We start from the raw sequence: 17,320 nt of genomic DNA, 5'->3' as shown, positions 1-17,320 counted from the left end.
TGTTCAAAATGTGTGAGTGTGTTTGCATGCATGCGCTCTCTCAAGTATTGGAGCAGCTCTTTTTTTTCCCTCTGTAACTTCAAATAAGTAGAATAACTGTGAAGTTGCCTGACTCTTGAAGATTAATGTTAATTTTTATTGAGAACATGAAGCGTCACATATCTCTTTTTATTTTGGAACTTTTGCAGACTTTTGATTGTCATGTGTTTCAGAAACCAGGTTATTGCTATGTGGTGTGAGGGTAAAACTCCTAATTCTCTCATTCCAGGGTCACATGATTCTTTCTAAACATTTAAACCTAGGACAATCTTACGTATAGAGAATCTAATGGTGTTTCAAGGAGGATTCTGCTTGTCCCAGGCTCCAACAGGTATAGTAATCCCAGAGTAGTAGTGGGGAGAAGAGGCAGAGGGGGGTGTGTGTGTGTGTACATATATATTCTAGTGGGTTAACCCAAAAGCTCAAATTACAGCTCACTTCTCTTAGCACAGGGCCAAGGTAACAAGCTAATGAAAAAGACAAGCTAATGATTGATGCAGTTACCTCAGCATATCTCGTAGAATATTAGAATTAACACTACTTCAAATTCATATTGCCTGTGTTCTGTTTATTTCATTTGAGGGACAGTCTTTTAGATGGATGGGTTTTGTCCAAGTTGCTGGAGCATCGGAGGTGCTGGTGGCATTAAAGCTGGGCCCATGGAAAGAGATTCCTGAGGATGCTGCACACCAGAGCCAATCTATTAATTTTTGTACAAGTCGTCATCTTTGCTCACCAACACACTTCAGAACATGGCATTTTGCTGTAGGCATGCATTTGACATAGCAGGAAGTGGCTGCTAATACCTGAGTCTAAATCGAAATGCTGCGTCAATGCAGTATCACCTGTTTACAGCACGTTTTAGTTTGAGCCATCAGAAAACAGAAGTCTGAAGCTGAGCATTTTATTTATTTTATTTAGTCTGAAGCTGAGCCCAGATTTTATTTTCACAGTTTCAATACCAGAAATGCAGCTTGTAGCTGCTAGTTCCCAATCAAATAAACTCCGATAAGAAAGCAAAATGCCAAACTATTAATGATTTATTCTTTTACTCTTCTGTCAGCCTTTCCTCCTGGGGTTTTGCTGTCTCAAGAATTTCCCTCTTTGCCAGCTGCAGTTAATTGAGTTGACTGTAGGATGTATATGCAGTCTGTGATGGCACAAGAAGAAAGCAAAATACAGAAGTCTCATTGCTAGTGCATTGCCCTTGTCATGCAAATAGAAAGTTAATGATGACATTTTTCTTTATATTTGCTGGACATAAACTAATTTCACACTTCTTGTATTACCTATTTCCATAGGCTTTTTGGGGAGAAACAGGTTTGTTTTCTTTCTGTTTCGCATCCGCTTGCTCTGCATTTGGACTTGAAAACAGGCAGAACGTTCTGCTTTACGAGAACGGCAGTGGCTTCTTTTAAACAACACGAGCAAGAGCCCTCTGCGTATCTCCCTTTTTCTCTAAAGCATAGCTGTTTTTGTTGTTACATAATTCCCAAAAAGGAGAAGACAATCCGTGAACTCTAGGGCAAGGTAGCGCTCGGCACAGGCCTGGGGCTGACCCTTTGCTGCCCCAGGTATCCTGTCGGACCCTGCCTGCTTTTAGTGGCTGCTAAGGGCTATTCATGGTGAAACACCATCACTTTTTGTCATGGTAGCTTGAGGCTGGCAGTGAACAAAGTGAACAGATGCCAGTGAAAGGTCTCATTGGAGTGGGAGCAAGAGGGAGGCTTGTCTTTCAACTGCCTTGATGGCAACAAGTTGGGAAAACCTAGGAATCCGTTCTCTTGGCAGACTGACCTGGTCGTTGCCTGTGGGTTATGCCTGACTATGCTTTGCTGAAATGCAAATTATTGGCCAGAAACGGAAGAGCCAAGTGTCAATTGTAAGTGACTGTATTTGCTCCCTGTAGGTAAGCCTTCCCCCCTCTGAAGGGTACACAGGACTCTGCAGACGGAGAAGCTTTTTGCTGTTGAAAACAAATGTGCATAGAAAATCCAGAAGGGGAGTGGTGAGAGGCCTAGAGGCTTTTTCCAAGAGCATCGCTGCTGCTAGTTTAGTTTGTCGGGTTTTTGTGTGTGTGTGTGTTCGTTTGGTAGTATAGTTGCAGCACAGACCTAAGAGTAAAACTGACAATTAATGCGGTAAGTGCTAGGAGTATTTTCTCTTTCACAGAGTTCTTGGGTAAGCCACAAATGCAATGTATTTTGTCTTCTCCACCTGTACAATGCAAAAAGCGTTGCAAGCCTTGCATGTTACCTGCCTGTGGCAATCTGCTTGCTATTAAGAGAAACATCATTTTATGTAGACGGGCCATGTGGTCTCTGACTTGGATTTTCTCCCTATGCTCACTTTAAGAAAAAAAACTGCAGGCTTGCTACAGTGGCAAATCTCCTGACTTAGGGACTGTCCGGATGTCTGTTGTAGTTGCCAGTATCTAATAAATTAGATGATACTGGAAATGCAGTGATACGTTGTGGTACTGATACTGAATATAAATTCTCCTACTTTAAAGTAGTTGAAAAGCTCCTAACATTAACCTGCATCAATCCCCTTACAGTTTTCCAGGGGTATTGACAACAGCATGCCTGAACTGAGAGGGAGAACTCTCTCTTTATGTTACTGGTATTTGATCTTTTAGTGCTCCTGGTAACTGCTTGGTAACAGGAATTTGCCTGCAAGTGAGAGCTTGTGGTGATGAGAATGATGTCAGGTTGTAGAAGGAGGTAAATAAGGAGGCAAACAAATTTAGTCAGATGAGTAGTGTGTATGAGCTTATTTTTATTGTTGGGGTTTTTGTGTTTGTTTTTAATCTGCAGACATTATCAATTTAAAAAAAAGCACTTTTTTGCTCTCTGTCCTTTTCCCAACCACTAATTTGTCTCGTATCATCCTTACATCTGGTTAGGCATTCTTACAGGTTGGAAGAGCTTGTCCCCATACCTCCTGTTCTTCCTTTCAGGCCAGCTGAAGGCTTACCTCCTCTGTAAACCCAACAGACCTTTGCACTGTTGTCTGCAAATCCTACAATGGCCTTTCTCTTGCCTGTGCTGCTGTACTATGTTGGAGTTAGACAGTAAGCTGTTTGGCGTAGTGACTGTTCACATGCTTTCTGAAACGTTAATTCATTTTACAATATTAGATTACTAGCGTAACCTGCCCAAACACAAGGGGTTTTAAGCTTGTTGGGAATTGATGTTAAATCTTTAAATATACTTTTGGAAATTAAATGCAGTTAAACTTGATTTTTTTTTTTTTTTTTGCATTTATTTCTCTGTTTGGGGGGTGGGGGAGAGGAAGAGAGTAGAGTAGATTGAGTGTTAACAGAGTGGTTGCTCAGTTATCTCTGTGGTAGCCCTGAACTACTGTCACAACTCTTTTCTTCACCAGAGAAAAAAATTGTCTTGGGATCACCATTTTATCTGAATTGCAGACTGAATGACTCTATGTATTTCAATGTGAACAACATTAACCTATAGCCTACATCTTTTATCCCAAGAAATTCCTGTAGGTCAGCACTGACTGAACTCTGTCCGTATATTTACTGTTCTTCATTCTCTAGCTGTTATTTCCGCATTTCTTCAGTAACATCCATTCAAGTTTTTCAGAACAGTTTACCAGCGTAGTATGAATTAAGTCTCGTTTATTCAGGGAAATCCTGGAAAGACCAAGCACTTCTATGCTTGTTTGTAAGTGTTTGACTACCTTACATTTGAGCAACTCTGAGGGTGTTTGGATGTCACGTAGACCAGACCTGGCACCTTTTACTAACAATGAGAAATACTTTACTCTGAGTTGACACTACTGTAATAAAAAGAGCCCCGAGACAGGATATTATTCAGCATGAAAAAGAGTGGCGGAGTAAAACAGCTTGGTTTTTTGGCGACTAATGGGTAGACTTTGAAAATGACTAGTGAATTCCTGCTTCAAATAGGACAGGGCATCGAATTTGTAACAACCAATGTGGATGTTTGTTTGACTTGGTCACTGATGAAGTTTGGCTCATACATCCACACTAAACTTGATTGCATCTGCTGTTAGGCCTTTCCTACTAAACTATTATCCATAACATGCAATTCATTAGAAATTCTGAAACAAACTGTTACCTACTCCATTCTTGTTCCCAGTTTTTGATGAGAAACCCTTTCTACTTTCTTTTTTTCTAGAATAACAGAACAAGTCTGTGAAACAAACCTCATTCCTCAAACCTTTCTATCTCTAACTCCTTTCTGTTCTTGTACTTTAGGCTGCTAGTTTCTTCAGGTGTTGTATTGCGATCGTCATTCCAGTATGGGCTGCTCCTTTGGAGCTCTGAGTGCCTTTTCTGGGCCTGGGGCTCAAACTGCAGTGTTGAAGTTGCTATGTAGATCTCTAGCTCTGAACCTCTAAATCAGCTCCACAACTTACCAGGATGCTTGCCTCAACTTTATTATTTTTGGTTTTCTCTGTGATTATATAAAAATTCTGTTACCAGATTCAGTGCATTTTTATATGAGCTAGTATCCTGTGCCCAGTTAGGTGTTTACTCTGTCTGTTCCCTATAAACACCTTAAAAATCAAGTTTTTAAAATAATTGTGGTAAGAGAAACGATAGCAAACAAATCATTAGATGTCATCTTCATAGAAATCCATTTATTGGGTTGATGGTTGTTTCTTGATGGGCAAGTTCTATTTTAATATCATTTTTTCATTATACTTGGAAGCTTTGCATGTTGGCTGGCATAATTTGTTATCAGACTTCAGTTTTAAAAGCTGAAATATACTTGCTCAGTTTGAGAGTTTGTTATGAAAACTTTTGGCATTATTATTCCAGCAAAATATATTGAAATTGTGAATGGGGAAAAGTGACTTCTTTTTAAAATAAGTGACTGTGCTTGGTGCTGAGCTTCAGAGGATTTCAGAAGCACTTCAGATTTGCACAGATTTCAGAAGCGCTTCTGATGATCTGTGGTGTTTCTTTTTAATGTGTGTTAGGCTGAATTATTACAGTCCTTTGAGACCCCCGTAGATTAGCTGGAAGCATATTGAACAGATGGATTGCATTTTAGCTGCCTATATGTGTAATTTTAAGTGGCAGGCCTTTAACACAACATATTTCTTATTCCCTGTTACTGCGCAAACCACCGCAGGACAGCTCTAAGGTGGAATTAAATACAAGTCGAGAGTAATTTGTCTGGATACTATTATAAACGTGTGAAGCCACTTTGCACATGGTTTGGAGGGAGAAGTTGAGGATAAATCATAGGCTTTTTATTTTCAACAGGTAGGTAAAATTAATAAAAGGTGCTGCTGGCAATAAAAGCTGGAGGACACAGTGCTCCACAATTGAGTTTTCTCCTTTCTGGGTCAAATCAGTGTTGCCACTAGACACAACCACAGAGATGTGTGTTGCATTAAAATAAGTGATTCACCTTGGAGTCAGTGAGACTAGGCAAGGAAATCTGCCTCTATGTAGCTGTTGAACTTTCACGTCATGTTTTGAAAGTGAATGTACTTTTCTATATTTAGCTTAATTAAAATCATCATTTCCTATGCAACTGTGGTGAGGGGGGACTTCGACATAATTTATTCTACCAGGCTTCAAGCAAAACAAGTTGTCTGCAAGTGTGTGTGTGTGTGTGTGTGTGTATATATGTATATATATATAATACACACACATATAGACCTTTATTTAAGTAGAGAGCTTTTGTTGAGATGTAAACAATGTGCAATGTAAACAAGTTGAGTTAATCTTAAAGCTAATGTTTTCATCAGGGCTTGCCTTGCTCTCTAATGCCTGGTGTGATTTTGTTCTATGCTAGGCTGGAACATGTAATTTAATCAGTTTATAAAGCCACAAGAGAGTGCACAGTGGATCACATCATAACTACGGAATCTTACTTTCATTTCCTTCCTCCATTGCCTATTATTTTGTCAACTGCCTATTGATGCCTTGCGTATATGTGACAAGCACATACACTGTTTCAGGGCTGTCTCGCTATGTGTTTGTACAATTGTAGGAGATGAAGTACTGCTCCTGATTGGGACCTCTGCACTGCTATAATATAAATACCAAAACCTGAGCCATGATAATACTTGATGTAAGGAATAGTGGATGATTGTGTCAGTCCTTCTTATTTTTTGTGTGATAAGCTATTGTGTACGGTCCAAATTGCACAAATTTTCAAAATAAAACTTGATTCTACCTTTTTATTTGACATATTTCCATCATTTGGTTAGTTATGTGGACCCCACACTTGCTGAGAACGGTTAAGACTAGACACGATTCCTTCACATCCCCTCCCACTGAGGTTCCAGGCTATGATTGTCAGAACTGATTATTTTCAGCAGATGAGGCAACGGTTATTTTTGTGGCCTTCTGGATTTTCACTTGAAAGATCTTTAGAAGTGTGCTTTGTAATTTGCTTTTTTTTTTTTTTTTATTTTTAAAAAAGCCCTTTAAAGACAGGTAATCCTTTAGTCCATCACTGGACAAGTACTAATGATGCAGAGATGAGCAAAGTTCTTAAATTTTGTCATGTATATACTGTTTTGGCAGGGAAACAAGTACTGAGTCATACATGAATAATGTCATCAGGGGTGCTCACATGATAAGAGGTACATGGAAGACATGTCCGTGAAAGATCTGTGTCTCACTTCCTTGTCGTTAGCCTGCAACAACTTGTTCCATCTTGTCTAATCTTTTACAGGACCCTGTGATACTGTTTGCAGAGTCTTATTATTTCCTTGATACTTTTAATAACAGCTCAAATAATTGTAGTGAAATAAAGAAATCTTTTAAAAATGTGCATATACTGTGGAAGGCAAATACTCTTTGTTTGTTTGTTTTCTTTAAACATGACCTCCTCATTGCAGGCTGCAAATAACTGTTTTCCTTCTTGGGGTATATATATGTTAAAAAAAAATTGAAACTTTGAAAACTATATTTGCAATTTTTTTCCTTCAGTTTGCTCTTTTAAATATATTTTTAAATGTCAAAATGTGCTCATCACCCTTTCCCTCTTATTTAGAGAGAATTCTGATTCCAGAAAGCCTTGAATTCAGTTCTCTCTCTCTCTCTGGCTTGGAGTGCATCTTCCCTGTCCTATGTAGTTTCTGTCCTATGGTTGTATTACTGTCTAAAGACACTTTGTGTAGGGACAAAGCTGCTGTCCGTTACTGCTTCTGGGAGGATCTGAGCTGGTGCAGATGGCCAGTGCTACAGCCACCTCAGTAGAGTCCTTAAATTACCAACTCCTATGGAGAATTTGCCTGAACATATAGTGCCTCCTTCAGCAAATACTTCCTGCTCCAAGTAATGTTTGTGGGATCAGGTCTATACAAGATTACTGGAGAAATATGTTGACTGTGGTGCACAGATATGACTCTGCTGAACTCTTGCCCTCCTTTGGTCTGAGTTGCTGTTGAAACTTAAGCCAGATTCTCTGGGTAGGTAGTGTTTGTTCTTTATTGTATAAATAAAGCTAGTGATGGTTTTTCCTCATGGCCATTGTAGTTGAGAAAGCACCATTTGGCTTCCAGTCAGCTGGGCAATTAGCATTTTATAGCTAAGCAATACGCTTAAATGGAATCGCTTGACTTGAGCGTTGAATTACAATGGGCAGTAGGCTGCCATTCTTCTTACATAATTTATTTAGTGCTTGCTTTCTTGTTTAGGATTCAGGCAGAGGTTAATTTAATTCCACATGAGAAGCTAGTAGGTACTTTGTTAACACTGTCTTGTGCTGTGATGCATAGGAAGGTTTTGGTGTAAAAGCATATATTTACTCAGTCTCTTAGCTGTGGAAAGAGCAATCTTATCTGCTGCTTTCCTAGCAATGCATTCTTTGCTGGAGCCATTGACATGCTTACTGTTAAAAATGCAGCCAAGACTGATTTCCCTGAGACCAATTTCTTCAGTGCTGTTGCACAGGTATTCTTAAGAAGCTATTATATAATAAAGGGTAGTATGGTCCCAGGAGACTTTCCTACAAACTTGCAAGGTGCCCATTTACCCTGTTAGAATATAAAATATTAGTATGTGACAGTGGTGACTTAAGATTGAGAAGTGCCATTGCATCTCTTAGGATTATCCAAGGCAGACACTGAATATCTTGTGTGTGAGATCTTGGAAGGATAATAGAAAAGAGTATGTAAAATATGTTCTGCTCCTAGAAATTCTTAGACTGAGGGAGTGAGGTAGCTGCAACATGTTTATTTTGGCTTTTAATAAGCCTAAGCACTTAGCTCAACGCTCAGAATTGTATCCTGAATCTCATATGTGTCTTGATTTTTTTTTCCTAAAACGCTTGGCTGCTAGAATCAACGTGGGAGAATTTTAAGCTCCTTTCTTAGCAAAGTAATTGCGGAAAGCTTGCAAACGTGAAGCAAGTGCTCATCACCAAGGGCTTAGACGCCAGAAGGCTGCTAATAAGAACACAGCACTTGTTTATGTCTAACCTCATGATTTCTAGGTAACTTGATTATATTTCTGAATCCTTGAGCTGCCAGTCCTGGAATGGCTGGCTGCTTTCAGCAAACTTTACCTCTGGCTTAGGCAGTTTCCCTCTTATTACTCCAGTCTGCCAGTTCTCTTGGGATGCTCCGTACCCTGTGCCTCTGTGGGCAATAGAGAGAAAGCAAGGACTGAACACTCGATTTGGCCTTTGCTTAGAAAGTTCTCCTTCTGGAAATAGGGCACGTACCTCTGCATGCGGAAACCTTTGTGGCCTTTTTTTACAGAGTTTGGGTCAGGGTTGAGTTGTGTAAGATTTGGCCACTGATGTTCGTGTTTAGAGACAATCTGCTGCCTAGAAGCATCCGTTCTCACACCCTTCACTGCTAACAGAAGAGCTGAGATTTTTGACAGTGCGTACAACCTTAAAATATTCTGATCTTGGAAAGAGGAGAATTTCAGGTACCTATACAATCTGCACTAAAGCCTGAAAGTGAGCTATTTTGAACTGGATGCCTTAAAGAAGACTTCTGGTATCAAAATTATTTTCTCATGTAAATCTCATTAGCAGCAGTAAAACATGGTAAGCAGTAGTCTGTGTGAGATGATTCCTGGCTTTCTGGCTGCTTAGTTGGTTATTGGCCTAGGTGTAAAGCTGACTGCTCAAACCCTAATTGTTTTGATAATTAGGGAAATTGTTACCATATGTTGTTGCTGTAACCTTTACTGTTTTAGTCAAGGTTTAGTTGTGCTGTAAAAATGATCTAAAGGTCTCTCAGGAGAAGTCAGAACTTTTGCTTGTATAGCAGCTCTCTGGAGTACTGTGGATTTTTGTGGGCAAATGAAAGTGTTTGCAAACCTTGCTTTGCTCTGCCTGCCTGTGCTGCCCCTAGCCATGCTGCCCTTGTATGGGAGGAAAACAAAAGCACAGAGTTTCTTGTTCACTGTTATGTTTCAAAGCTATGTTTGATTCCAAGCATAAGAGCATATAATACAAGAGCTTGCTTCTATTGTGGGAAAAATGCTACATTTTATTTACCATTTCTTACCACTGACTGGGCCCCAATTACAGGTCCAGATTGAACTAATGCCTAGCATAGCTGTAACTTGGAAGCCAGTTTGGTCCATGGAACTGTTTAACCCTTGGTGAAGATTCCAGCCTCTAAAGAGCACAGCTGCATGGCTGATGCCCACTCAGACTCTGCAGGATTATCAGCATGGAGTGGTGACTGTGAGGGGGGCGGAGAGGCCTGACTGAAGCACAGCATCATAGTTGCAAATATGCAAGTTACAGAGTTGCAGTTAACCTGACATCCTATACTACTCTTTGGAGAGCTTTTTCAGGTCTGAAGTCAAGTCAGAACTGTTCCAAATCCTAGGCTTTTGTATGTCTTTACTTTTCTCAAGACTTATGTCCAATAGAATTATTCTGTATGTTTAACATAACACTACTGCCGAGCTCTGTATGCTGCAGGGTCAGTACTGGCGAGTAACCCACCTACCTGACTGGATGAATTATTGTAGTTTCAGCGGAGGAAAACAAGAAAATATTGACAAGTGGATAGAGGTTGAGGAATTCCTTATTTGCTGGTAGGGGGAAGGGACTTTGGTTATATGCCCAGATGTGGGAGCTTAAGCAGTGGCTCTGAGACACAATCACATTATCCTAGCTACTGAGTCACCTCATGTCAGCTGAGCCTTATTAACTTGACTGTGTTGTTAGCCTGTACAAAAGCTGAAGTAGAATTACATTGATGTTTGAGCTAATGAAGACCTTTCAGCTAACATATTTCACCTCACGTTTGTAGCTGAGTGAATGGTTCATTGGTATGTCTCTGTTGACAAAGGTTAGTTTATTAAGCTGAAGTAACTTCTTTTCTGTGACACGCTTTCTTAATCTTGAAAAATGCTATTGCCATTTTATAAAGCACTTTGAGATCTGCTGATGAACACACTACGTAATGGCTAGATATTGTTATCACAATAACAATCTGAGGTTAAGGCATTTAACACAATAAAGATACTTATCTGTTCAAGTAATTTACTTAACAGATCAGAGTATTACCTTTTGCAATAGATTGAGTCTTTTCATCTGAGTTAGAGATCATTCTTCATAGATTCGGGTCTGTTTCTGCTTGTATTCAATGACTATCAGATTCTTGCCAGACAATACTAAGAATAAATTCCAACAGCTGCAACGGTGTTCAGTCTTGGACGTGTTGGTTGCTATACTCAGCTTTACAGAGGGAGTGCATGGGAACGTTAACAACGTAAGTTAGCTGTAATGTCTTTTGTGTCTGCCAGTTAAATAGTTAGAGATCTGATGACTGCACAAAGACAACAGGAATTCTTTATGCGTTCCTGCCTCAGTGCCACTCTGAGCACAAGGTGACTAAAAACATAATTCTTTTTTTTTTTTTTTGCTATGGACATCACTAGTCAAAGCTCTGTGGTTGGTGTATTGAGATTCTGAACATTTTGGTTTATAGCCACAATGCCACTATGTATTGTGACTGATAGTGGATGTTGCAGTCTAGCCATGTGCTATGAAATCCAATCTGTGTTGCACCTGTTTGGGAGCAGGTGCAAACAAACTTTTTAAATGTGGCTTGGATGCACAAACTAGAAAATGCATTTGGCTGATGACTCAGCAAATGGTTGGTCCACATTAGCCAAACTTCCGGTTGCACAGAGATTTGTAGAGCCTTGTTAGTGGCACCAAAAAAAAACCTATCAGCTGTGACACTGAGATATTTCTACTTTATCCAGAAAAATGCTGCTGATTAGTGTGTTCCAAATATGGATTGGAAGAAAAAAATGAAATATGTTACATCCATAGTAGTTTTTTTTAAATGTCCACTCTGACTATTTATCAAGTGCTGCAGGCTCACTGAAATATTTCCTCTTTCCTCAGGTTTAATTTTTCTTCTGTCGTGACTTTGAAAGTAGAGAAATAACAATCTGGTAACTTGTAGAGGAATTGTTTCAGTGAATAGGTAATTTTTTCAGGAAATGTGTTCCAGTATTCAGTGCTTGGTTACAATATTTTTTCCTCTGGCTCTGAATACTCTGAGTATTAATGCATGTGCCCTCCTGGTGGCCTAGAGGTAGTCTGGGAAATGGAGACAAGCAGGGAAAACGCACCTGTCAAACACTTAATATTTGTATGTGGAACTTGCACACAGCTTTAATGGCACAACCATTTTCCTCCCAAGCCTTTGTTTGTAAAATAAAACGCTTACCTTTATTTTTAAAATATTATCTGAATATTTTATTCCTTAAAATATTATCTGAATATTTTATTCAGATAATCAGATAATAAGGTTATATTTTATTACCTTAAAATATTATCTGAATATTTTATTCAGATAATCACAACTGAGTGCTAGTAACTCATAACCATACTCCTGTGCTCTGAATGTTACAGAAAATGACTTGGATATGTGGCTGAACACATTACTGTACCGAGGCTCCTTTGCAGTGTATTTATTTGTCCACCTTTGAGCATTTGCCTGCCCCAGGGCTTGTAGCCTTGCCTGTCGCATAAGCTCATTCTGACATTTCAAAGTAACTTCAGGCGGCAGCTGGCATTTAAGTGTTAAACCTGACCAAACAATGTACTTCCCTTCCTTTGTCTCCCACCACATAAAACAACATTTGAATGAGGTTCATGGCATGCTTATTAAACATATCTGCTTTCCTCCTCATTAAAACCAAAAGCAAATCTGGAACTTTTAACCCGGTTTCTCAGAGCAGTGTAGATGTCTGTTCAGCAGTGCCCTCCCCACACCGCCTCACCCTGCCCATCGTTAAAATCTCAGACCCATGAAATAATTGGACCAATTATTTGAATTAAACTTCACAGACTGGCTTAGGTACCTTTGAACTCGCTGCATTTGTAAGCCCTGAGACATGGCAACAGCTGTATGCTGAACATCAAATGAATGTAGGTCATGTCTGGGGAAAAGGCATGACTGGGTATAGCCTGGCATGGCTGTGCATTTATTTTGGTTAGTACCATGGGACCCTGCGAGTCCTATACCACTACTGTTAAAGGAGGTGATCAGCGTATGTTAGCTCTGCAACCTGATGCCATCTTCAAATAGCGATTTCCCTCTGAAGTGGGGTTTCCTTTTGTGACCTCTGAACTGCCAGTATGTTAAAGGCTCGGTAATCCATGGAGCTCTGCATTCTTTGTGATCTGATTGATTGGGATTCCTTCACACTGAACTTTGCCTGATGTTCTCTTTTGTTTAGGAGGCCCTCCAGCAGCTGATTGTAATGAATTTACCAAATGTTTTAATGATTGGCAAAGATCCTCTCTCTGGTGAGTAGTTTGTTGGATTCTTCCCCCTACTCTTAAATGTTAAGCAAAATTTGTATTTATTTTATTTTCTTAAGTAGCAGATGTGCTTTTAACGAAGCTGTAAATACTTGATCGAACTATAAATATTTTAGAGTATTGCTGAGTCTCACAGTCATTAAATACAAGTAACGTATGCTGCTTATATTTGCATACGTATGTACATATCTGATATATAAATGTGTGGGTGCATGTTATGTGTATAAGTGCAGGCACATGCAATAGTGAATTAGCTCGGAGAGATTCTGTTTAAGTAGTTTGCTAATTGCTACAGAGAAAGTCAGCAGCACAGCTGGGGATTGTTTGTGCCTCGGTTTCTCTCTTTGCACATAACTCAATCTTTGTCATGGAAGGGTGGCCCAAAGCAGTAACTGCTGGCATGAAAATTTTCTTCTCCCTGCTGCAAGGCGATCCAGGATACAGTCTGCCGTAGGAGAATAGTTTGTCCTCCCAGCTTTTGTGTTCTGTGTTCCTGTATAATTAGTTTAGCTGTGACAATACATACACAACAGCAAAGGCTATTTACAGAGTTGCTTGCTGCAAAGGATGTTGTCCTGCAGTGTGAGGAAACTATTGCAAATGAACCATAGGAAGAAAAAAAATGTGAGACTGGAGAGAAAAATATATATGTGACATCTTAGGAAAAAAAAAATAAAAAAGGAAGAGAACGGATAGGGAGAAAACCAGCTGTCTGGTCAGTTTGTCTGGGCAAGAACAGATGTGTCACAAGGGGTATCCTGTCAAAAACTACTTGGCAACCAATGAGCTTATGTCCAGTTTTCCGTATCTTTGGTGGGACAAAATGAATGCCAGAAAATGAAGCTGACTTCTCCTTGGAACCACATTTCTAAAATGAAGGGTTTTGTTGTTGAGGTTTTTTTTTGTCCGTTCCATCTCTGCCAAATCTCCATGCCAATGCCGAGGACAGTGAATTTGTTTTTACCAGTGAAAGAAAACTGGGTGAACCCCAACAGCAGTGATGGAGAATGACATGGTAACCAACATCTCCAGAATTAACAGAAGGCAGAGATCTTGGCAGAGGATTTCCTTTTGTTGTTCTTAGCAGCAGTCGTGTATGTATGTGCGCAAAGGGTTTATATCGGAAAAAGATATTGATCTACAGATGTTGGATCACTGAGACTCATAGACTTGATAACTTTGCAGTAAAATCAGGCTGAGGGCAACGTGTTCACTTATTCAACAAGCAGAGTAAAGTCCATACTGCTAGCCTGAATCTTCCAGTACAGGTTCCTGGAATTTCTAAGGGAGAAAAAGAAATAAAAGAGCTCTTCCTCTTAGTCATGTGGGCAGAGAGAGGAATGGGCAATGGGCAGAGCCTGGGCTGCTGGCATCAGGATTGCTAGTGAATAGTAATGGGGCAAGAAGGCGATTTCTCTGCTGGCTGATGTCAGTGAAAAAGGCTGGCTAGCTTTTGGTTGAGCCATTCCTGAATGATAGCTGGCAGAAGGCTCCTAATGCAGTAACCACAGCATTGATTCCTGAGGAGCCTGCACACTTAAAAACTGTCTTGTGTTTATGTCTAATTTCCCACTAAAACACTAACCATTGCTCTGAGAATCTTACGCCTTGTTGCTTTTTGACAGCACCTTAAATTAGTCTCATTCTTTCCTTCAAGAAAGCACCTGACATGTTTCTTGTAGGAAGGATATTGTCACCCGTGTTCTTATCTTCTAGCTCATCTGATTAAAACCAGACTTTTTGTCATTTTACTGACATCTTTTCAAATGTGATGTTTTCATTGTTTTTATTTTATCAGTTGTTGCCTTATTACTAACATTATTCATCAGGACGTGTGGGAAAAGAGGTTCAATAATACAAAAATGGAATAGCTGGATGGCTGAAAATAATGGGATATGCGTGTATAAGAAAAATGCAAAGTTCTTGTTTAGCTATGTTATACAATGCTTTTGAGAATCAGTCACGGCTTAGACAAAGACAGAATTAAGACTGTATTTGCTCCAAAAAGCATACTCGAGGAGGAGAGTGTCTGAGCACAGGACTTCAGGAGAAGCTATTCTTAATTTTACCTTAAGTAAATGATCACTGCTATGAAGTGCTGAAGAAGTTGTTAGAGAAAGAGAGAACTAGCAGAAGTTTCAGGAAGAAGAACCTGGCTGATGGCTGACAGACAGCCTGGAAAGAGAGCACAGGGTGGCAAGGGCTGAGGAGAAGTTAGTCGCATGGATAGAAAGGAATTCTCAAAAAAAGCCAAGTGAAGGGAGCAGCTGTGTGGCAGGTGAGTGATGATCAGATAATTGTCAGATTGATGTCATCTTTGCTGAGCCCCTTAGAGGGGAGTGGGAGGAAGGCAGCAGCACTCAGGAAAAAAAAAGTGAAATGAGGGATTCTCTCTGTTAGTGAGAGAGCTAAAGGAGGACTGCAGACTGAATGGAGCTCTATGAGGACAAAGCAGTCATCGTCATGGAAAGTGGTGCTCTTTGCATGGATACAGAGAAGCCCCAGGGAAAGCTCACGGAAAGTGAGAGGGCTGGGAATAATACAGTATGGGGAGAAGAGATGAGGCGATGTTAAGTATTTCAGGGAAGTGTTTAAAAGTGGCAAGAATGATAGAAGAGAAGCCTCTTTTTCTCTGTCAGTGGTCTAGTACAGGACAGAGATTGAGAGGGAAGGAGGAAAGTCTTGGAGGAGGCAGCTGCAGAGACAGTTTTGGGCAAAGTAACGTGGGCAGCACTATGTGCTGGAGAGGATGAAGTGCAGATGGTCTGAGTGGCTGGAAAGGATGTGATACAGTGAAATTCCAGCTTTTGCCTTCCCTATCTTACAGGTAATTTATCTGAAAGAAAGACCCCTCTTGACCAGAGGAAGGAAAAAAATCATCCGTGGTCATATTCCTGGAACAAATAGTGTTGCTTTGTACTGTTTGAACTGGGAAGGCGCCTAAGCTCTCTGTTAATTCCACAAATGAGAGAGTTATTAGATCACTCAATGAAATTATTACACAGGGCATCCAGTTGCCTTATTCCTAGTAATTACTTCACATGATGCTTCAGAGCTGTCTGTTGGCCAGTTCAGTCTGTGAATTTTACTTTGTCCTTCTAAAACACAGCCAAAAGTGGTGTTATGTGTATTAAGTTATGAATTGAACAGCTCTAAAGCAGAGAATGCTGTTCTTGTTATTTGGCTCCCATTTGTTGCTTGATGTTTGGGACTACTGAGGGCTTCTGTAGTTGTACTTTGAACATGAAACTGTTGCAGAAACAGAGCTGCCACTATTAAAAATGCAACAGCAGTTAGGCCCTTGCACAGGAGATGGCACATGTCAGCTGGATGTAGGTGCTTCTACTTGCTTTTGTGTCCTCTAAATCATTTTGTTTTAGACTGTGACAATTTTACCTACAGTTCATTTGGCCATGAGCATAAAAGTTGTAAGAAAAATTTGTGAGAAGATGAAGTCTTTGACTATTATCTTGAATTTAGGGAGCTAAAAAGAAACCTGAAAGTTTTAATTAAAGGATTTAAGAAATTTTTACAAGAATGACTTTCAGAGCAATGCTGCTGATTGTACAGGATTTATTCTCTTAACTGCGCTGTGCAGTAGACATCTACTACCATTAAAATCCCTCTCTGTCTTCCTCCATGGCAGTCCTTACTGAACAATCTTTGCAGTCCATGACTGCAGAACAAATCCTGCTGTGCTCGCTGTGAGAATCATCAGCATATTGATCATCTGTACATTTTTTTGAAATCGTCTTTTATAACTTCCGCTGTTTTCAGCATGCCTTATAAATGGTCAGATTCACTCATGTGCTTACGCAAGGAATATCAATAAACAGCAAGAGTCCTGAACCTCTATTTAGAGACACTGCTTAAATTCTCAGTTTCCAGGCAGGCTAGTTTGAGCTAGTGAATGTACTTGGAAAGTGGTGGCAGTTAATCTTTTGAAACAGTCATAGTTTTGTTGTTGTTTTTTTCCAGCACTTTAACTTTTTTTTCTCAAATTACAAGTTAAGTTTGTGTATGAGAGAGCCCCAAATCCCTGCTAATAAAAGCCTATAGAAACCATTTTTCATTAAAATCATAAAAGGTGTAGACTCCCATTGGGGTATTTTTTCATGCCTGGTTTCCTTCCTTATTTTGTTTCATAAGCCTCCAGAGGCACAAAGGTTCGTCAAAATATAAAGTTAATAACAAAGCACTGCCTCAATAGTGTAAACTTAGCATTCAAGCTTTTTTCAGGATGTTGCTACAGTTAGGGAAAACAGTACTTGTGTGCTTCACCGCTTCTCACCTGCTCCACAGGTCCACTGGCTGCTGCATGCAAACGGTGACGCTGCCTCTGATCTGTTGGAGGAAAATCAAGTAGAAACATGCATAAAGAAGCTGCACAACCCCCAAATTTCAGGGGCTTGGGCTCTCTCTCCATCTTTCCTCATTTCTTTCATATCTTTTCTTTTCCTACCCCCTTCTTTTACCACCCCCTCTTCTGTATTATCTCTATACCTTGA

General features: G+C 39.9%; 1 protein-coding gene across 3 annotated transcripts in view; it reads left to right on the top strand.

Moving 5' to 3' along the window:
• CCDC88C (coiled-coil domain containing 88C) overlaps nt 1–17,320 on the top strand; it is a 102,532-nt gene that overhangs the window by 31,093 nt on the left and 54,119 nt on the right. For all 3 annotated transcript variants that reach the window (XM_068946845.1, XM_068946843.1, XM_068946844.1), the window contains one exon: nt 12,728–12,797. In XM_068946845.1, the coding sequence (XP_068802946.1) occupies nt 12,728–12,797 (70 nt within the window). The remainder of the gene's footprint in view (nt 1–12,727; nt 12,798–17,320) is intronic.

Source organism: Struthio camelus, chromosome 5, assembly GCF_040807025.1.
Source record: "Struthio camelus isolate bStrCam1 chromosome 5, bStrCam1.hap1, whole genome shotgun sequence".
In the NCBI taxonomy this organism is placed as follows: Eukaryota; Metazoa; Chordata; class Aves; order Struthioniformes; family Struthionidae; genus Struthio; species Struthio camelus.
This window is presented reverse-complemented; position numbering and strand designations above follow the sequence as displayed.